At 44.2% G+C, this 6588-nt stretch overlaps 1 protein-coding gene across 1 annotated transcript in view; it reads left to right on the top strand.

Annotated features, from left to right (window-relative positions):
- The window catches only part of si:ch211-246m6.5 (von Willebrand factor D and EGF domain-containing protein), a 37940-nt gene that overhangs the window by 25881 nt on the left and 5471 nt on the right, over nucleotides 1–6588 (top strand). Inside the window, exons 20-23 of the mRNA XM_032506472.1 lie at nucleotides 2421–2846; nucleotides 3180–3350; nucleotides 4982–5340; nucleotides 5930–6398. Coding sequence (XP_032362363.1) covers nucleotides 2421–2846; nucleotides 3180–3350; nucleotides 4982–5340; nucleotides 5930–6398 — 1425 coding nt within the window. The remainder of the gene's footprint in view (nucleotides 1–2420; nucleotides 2847–3179; nucleotides 3351–4981; nucleotides 5341–5929; nucleotides 6399–6588) is intronic.

Below are 6588 nucleotides of genomic sequence, written 5' to 3' on the forward strand. Positions count from 1 at the left end.
GGGGGGGGGGCGGTTAGGGACATGTCTGCAGGTTTCTAAAAAAAATGCGACAAAAACATTGGAAAACGATGCGCGAAAAAACATCTGTAAAAAGCAGTAAAAAAATCCAAATGCAACAAATGTGAGAATAAGCGACAAACTTCTGAAAAAGGGCCAAAAAATTCTGAAACCTAAACATTAAAAAAGGCGACAAAACCCCCCAGAAAAGCACTGAAACGCAACGCTTTTTTGAAACGTTTTGTCACTTTTTTCAGCGCTCTTTTTAGTATTGGTCGAAACAACATTAAACTTAATTTTTGAGTCCAAAAAAAATGAAATCATGAATTATTTATACTATTAAGATCGTCATCATTTACAGCTGCAGCTATGTAAACTATTTTTCATAACGTTTGATAACCAAATGGCAAACGCTTTTTGTCGGGTTTTTCAATGTTTTAGTTACTGTTTTGCCTTTCTAACAGTCTCCAACTGTCTTCATCTTTCTGAAAGACAACACAACAAATGTTGAGGATGACTCATTTCCCTTCTGCCACCTAAAGAGAGACAGAAACTGTCCGCCCCTACCCCTCATAATTGATGACAAAGCTCCAACCCCCCAAACCTGGATCTGATTAACAGGAGTTTGAAGCGGTTCTAAGGTCTCGCGACTCCAAAAACTGTGAAGATATCTCTGCTGTTGTTGTATAAGAGCGTGAGCTAACTGCCCGGAACATGGAGGTTAAATGGTTAGTCTCAGCAGAGATACAGTACTAGTGTTGAATGGGAACCAGATGTCTGGAGGCAGCTGATACCGGCCTTCCTCCGTGGGCTCACTTTGAAACGCAGCGACTGCTAACTGGAGTTAATGCTCTGAAAAAGCCGTCGCTATGGGAGAAAAAACTGCTTCCAGCTAAGCTTCAGTTGCTCCATCATGTTTGAGTACATGGATGTGAATTCAGTAAACATGGCACTAAAAGTTGCAAATACTAAAATTATACGTCTGATATTCATAAAGCTCCTGATGTTGCTGCTTCACGGTGAACAACTCCACTGAATGCTGGAAGACTTTTCTAAATTTTTCATAAATCTTTGCTGGAGGCTTTATTTGAAAGGCAGTGGTTAGTGAGAGGATTCTACTCGGTTACAGATACTCTGTTCTGGGTACAGCAGGAACCGCTGATCGGCCCCTCAGATTGGCGGCAGCTAAACAGAGAATAACGTTTGTGATTGGCTGCCGTTGCTATGGTGCACAACACAAAGTTCGACAGGGTCTTTGGTTTTTTTGGTGCATGTCAAATAAATGCAGAGATTGTGTATTTAAAGTTAATGCATGGCTTTAACACAAACCTGGGCTGATAGCAGTTGCTTTCCAATTTTTGGGACTAATACTTTTCCCCATGCTTTAGGCAGTTTCGTTGATGTCTTTTGACACTTTTTCCAGTTTTTTGTTGCTTTTTTTTAACGGTTTTGTCCCTTTTTTCTACAATGGCTAAGTAACTATTTTTTTTGAGGGGGGCTTTATGACGCCCAAACTGTAAGCAAGAAAGCTGTATGAGACATGCAAATATTTGACTTTTTCTCTTAAACAAAAGCATTTCAGCCAACTACACATACCCCTGATGTGATTGTTTTCCAGTCTGACACCCCTGATCTAGATGAAGTGAGTTGTGGCTTAAGAAATCCCACCCAGGTGTCCAGTTCAAGACACTAGCGTCCCTAATGGAACATTTGGCTCACAACAAAGCACAGAGCATGAACTACTGTCAGCAATGTATAGTTTAGTTGTCATTTATATGGAACTTTGTTAAAACACACTCATGGCGGACGGCTCCTGTGATTTCCTCATGCTCCTTTGGTTTGTCTTTACTCTTCAGTCCCCTGATCTTCAGCAAAGGGACTTTAGGATCACGCCCTTGTTGAATTTGGTGCAAAATATGCACAACTCCATGTGTCACTGGGCCATCAAGAGCTGCACTGGGAGGGGGGAGACCACCGGAAGGGTCTTTCTTTCCAATTAATTCAATCAAAAAGGCAAGATAAAACAAACTAGATTCGGGGTAAAACCAGACAAACCATGCGGTTAATAGACAGCACGTTGCTTTCAAACACTAATGCTGCTGAAGCGACAATGCAATCTGCTTCTGCTGTATTTGATTCAGGCAAGACAAGTCTGCCGAGCTAACGCAGGATAAATCAGAGTCAGGTTTGTTTGACTTGCTGTCAGTGTTTCCTGCTACGCACGTGGCTGGTAATATGTGTTGATAGCCTGCAAGTGGTCATGCCTCGTTACACAAACCCGTCACAAAAGTCTCGTCTCATGCCGAGCGTCTGTCATGTTATTAAAAAAAAACAACCCTTTGACCCTTCCAGGAGACAAGTGATTCCAGAGCGTCAGATAAAAGGCAAACTAAATAATAATGTGTGTTTTTTTCTTTATACAGCAGTCACCAGGTCAGTTCCTGTCCCTCCCACATCTGCTTCTCGTACAACGGTCTACAAGATACCAGATGTTGGACAGCAACCACCCATAGCAAAGACAGACACTTTCCAGAAGACCTCAAGTGGCAGCTCCCCGCAGACGAAGGCGGAGAAGACTATTCCAAGGATTGACCTGAACCGATCACAAACTAAGACCACTACTTGGAGACGGATTCCAGGAATGAGTCTGAACCCAGCACTCCCTCAGGCAGAAACTAACAAGAGCATCACAGCAGTTACACCAATCTTGTCCCAAACAAACACTGATGCTTTGATAAGAAGCCCAGGAATTAAACTTCACCCATCCGCATCGGACAGAGACAAAATCAGCAACACTATTGCCAAGACATCCACTGTAGCCCCACCTTCGGGAAGTGGATCAGCTTCTGGTAAGCCCAACGTCTCCAACAATGTCTACCAACTGTATTTTCCTAAACATGGCTAACTTTATGATAAGGGTACATGAATTTTCATGAATTCATGCATTAAAAAGCATGATACCCTTCATGCAGTACTTCAGTAAGTATCAGCTAAGTACAAGTATTAAAGGTTTCTCATGCGTGACTTAATGCAGGTAATGCAAGTAATATTAGGTATTTCAAACATGTTTAGAGGAAAATATGATGAAAAGAAACTTCCTAAGGGACGCATAGAAGGCCCTACTATGATTGGCTGCTAAGATGACGACATATAGAGCACTGATCACAGTTTGTGTCTCTCAGGATCTGGTCAGTCTCCGGTTGGGAATGTATCCGCTACGTGTGCTAGCAGGCCCTGCTTCCCCGGGGTTCAATGCATCAACCGCAGGCCGCCACATGTGGGCTACGTCTGCGGCCGTTGCCCCCCCGGCCTTTACGGCAACGGACGGGTCTGCATGAAGAACGCCAAGGCAGGTAAGCAGTCCTTTTCTGGGTAGTTTTGTAGCAGTTTTGTAAGCAACCGCTCTGACACCTAATGGTGACATCTCCAATAGAAAATATGAATAAAAATAAAACTGTGACAAAACGAGTTTGATGAAAACATACGTCAGTGATGTGAAATCTCTCCAAAACATTGTGGTCTACTTTATAGATTCTGTTCTTATTATGTTGTGGTTTGTCTGATGTTGTTGGAAGAAAAGCCATTTATTGCAGCAGATAAATCAATTGAAATGGCTGGAGACCGCCTTTGGTACTTAGTTTTTGAGTAGACATCCGGCCGCGGAGTTACAACAGAAGATTGCTAAATGCCATTTTCTCACGAGGGGAGGGGGTTCTAATTACTCAGAAGAGACACTTTCATTCCAACTGAAATCCCTTTACTGTGGATTACGTTGGTCTGGAAAGTCACAAGACGGAACAAAGTGTAAATGCAGATGACTCAGTCAGCTTCAAATATGGCATGATCTCATCAGTTTGCAAAACAGTTCTGAAGAACTCTACTAAAATCAGTGGCTGTAAGAACTTTTGTCCAACATACCAGCATTTAAACAGCTTTCTCTTCTTTTCCCCTTTTGACTTTATACTATTCTTGCACAACATGTAATCAGTTTACAACATTAAAGGGTAACTTTGACGTTGGTCTGGTATTAAGCGAGATCCTTGCAGTCTGCTAAACAAGCTACAATGTAAGTTACTGGGCATTATAAAACAGTTTAATCAGGATTAAACACTTCGACAGTTGACAGAAACTAAATAAAACTATGAAAAGTTGTCTTGGGCAGTCTTTCCGCTTTTCAAACAATCAAAACTTTAGTTTTGATTGTAATAAACAAAGAGTTCATCGATTTACATGTGAAAATGTTCCGGCTCCATAGGCATTAAAAGTAGTGATTATTTACATGCAGCCTGCTGGGTTTAGTGATGGCGATCTTGGGGCCGTTTCTGTACGGATCTCTCTGTAGGGATCCATCCCATAATGTTATCAAACACTTATAATAATCTGAGTCCGTCTGTCAGCAGCAACGGAACGTTTAGGAGACGCTGACTGATGCTGAACATGAGGGTTCCATTACAGCCCGGTTCCCGGCTGCTCACAATGTTCTCTCTCAGTACTAGAACAGTTCAAAGATTTAGGTCCTATCAGTTAGGGCTGGGCAATATTTTGATTTTATATTGAGATTGTGATATGAGACTAGATATTGTCTAAGATTTTGGAAATCGTAACATGCTAAGGGTTGTCTTTTCCTAATTTTGCAGGCTGCTTTACAGTAAAGTTATGTAATTTTTAAATACAATTTTGTTAAAGCACCAAGAGTCAACCAAATAATATCATCACAATATTGACATCAAGGTATTTGGTCAAGAATATCGTGATATTTGATTTTCTCTATATCACCCAGCCCTACTATCAGCCACTTAGACATCACAATTTAGGGGAATAGGGTTGGAAAAAAAACGCGGTTACACTTTAACTATGCCAGATTTACCACTCACTCACCATTATTTTTATGGTGAACCATGAACATTTTAATAAGGATTAAAACAGATCTTCCAAACTAGTTCATTTGCCCGAGTCACGGATGTCACTTCCTGTCTTTCCTCAGCATCCAACCACCTTCCTCAGCAGCAGACTGTTGGCAAGACCGGCCGCTCCCCGCAAGGAAGCAGCGGCCAAGTCTCACAGCTCCACCTGCCCAACCTGCCCACCAGGCACGGCATCAAACACCTGTCCTGGTCTGTCACCAGAGCCAACCGAGAGAATGCTCCACGCCAGGTTGCCTCTTCGGGGAGGGGAGGCGGGACAGAGAGGAGGGAGGCGGTCACTGTTGCTTCAAGAGATGTTCCCAGAACATCAGTCGGCGCCCTCCACAGTGCCAACCTCAGATCAGACGCCACGACGTACACCAGATCTAGCACAACTATCTCCGGGAAGGTTCTGGTGTCCACTGTGACGGCCTCCAAGGTAACTTGACCATTTTTTGACAGATGTACAGGTGACATGAATCAGAGAGCTAAAATCAAGATTCTGAGTTAGTCTAACGTTAATTGTTGCAGCGGCAACCAGCGGGATGTAAATCTAGCAAACGAGTGTTTTTGATGGCCAATGCTGAGCTAAACATGTTTGCTAACCTATAAAGGTGTGTTTTCAGGTGCCTGATGAAATGAGATGTGGTTGAGCCAGAATCCTTTATCCTGATTCCACATGATTTGCATTCAGTGCTTCTATTGTTTGGGTCTTGTTGTCTGAAGCCAAAGCTGCTGGTGGACAGCACAGCAGCTGCCGGTGCGTTGACGTGTTTGTAGTCCTCTCTCGGACTGTGGCCACGTGCAGCAGATACATTAAGTGCTACGTAGGAAGGTTATGTTTCCAAAGCAGGGGGAACAACAGTCAGCTCATCAGACGTTTCCTAGAAAATTAAGATTGTTTGCAAGTCCCGCATCTCGAGTCTGAGTCTTAAGTCTGAAATTGCTGTGTGTGCGACTCGAGTCTTCACCTCGAATCTCTGACATGAACGTCTAACCACCTTCACACTACGATTGTCTCCCATCAGTCTGAAGCAGCATTGACTGGTGCCACATCTGCTAAGGGAACACTGCACGCTCCTCACCTATCTGCTCAGTCTGGCAAGGTAACGCAGCCCAAACATCTGGCCTCCACCCAAACCAGACCCTGGACCCCTGCCAGACCTGCCTTCCCCCTGACAGCGGCCCTCGCCGCTCTGTCCTACTCGCTGTCTGAGTCAGAGTTCTCTGCAGATGGAGACGAGGACGAGACTGGATCTGAAGGCCCAGAGGTGCTGGCATTCACAACGCCGGCCAAGACGGTGTACGACTCCCCATTTCAAAGAGCCCCCTCCATCCAGCCGGGGGTTAGGAGTGGAACGGTGGCCGACAAACATGGGAAAACCTGCGCCGACCGGCCATGTTTCCCTGGCGTCCCGTGTGAACCAGCCTGGGATGGGGGGTTCCGCTGCGGCAGGTGTCCTGTAGGATACACCGGAGACGGACGAGCCTGCAGAGGTAACGCTCACCATATCTGCAGGGGGGTCTGAGGAGGGGCTGGACCGACCCCGGACACTTCATTAAGGGTCATCTGGGATTTGTTTGGGGTGATGGTTTAACGGTTTTGACATTTTTCAGGAATTTTGTTATTTTTGCTGTGACTCTGGTGCTTTTTTTTTTTTTATACTTAAATTAAGTTTTTCCAATT

Source organism: Etheostoma spectabile, chromosome 24, assembly GCF_008692095.1.
Source record: "Etheostoma spectabile isolate EspeVRDwgs_2016 chromosome 24, UIUC_Espe_1.0, whole genome shotgun sequence".
In the NCBI taxonomy this organism is placed as follows: domain Eukaryota; kingdom Metazoa; phylum Chordata; class Actinopteri; order Perciformes; family Percidae; genus Etheostoma; species Etheostoma spectabile.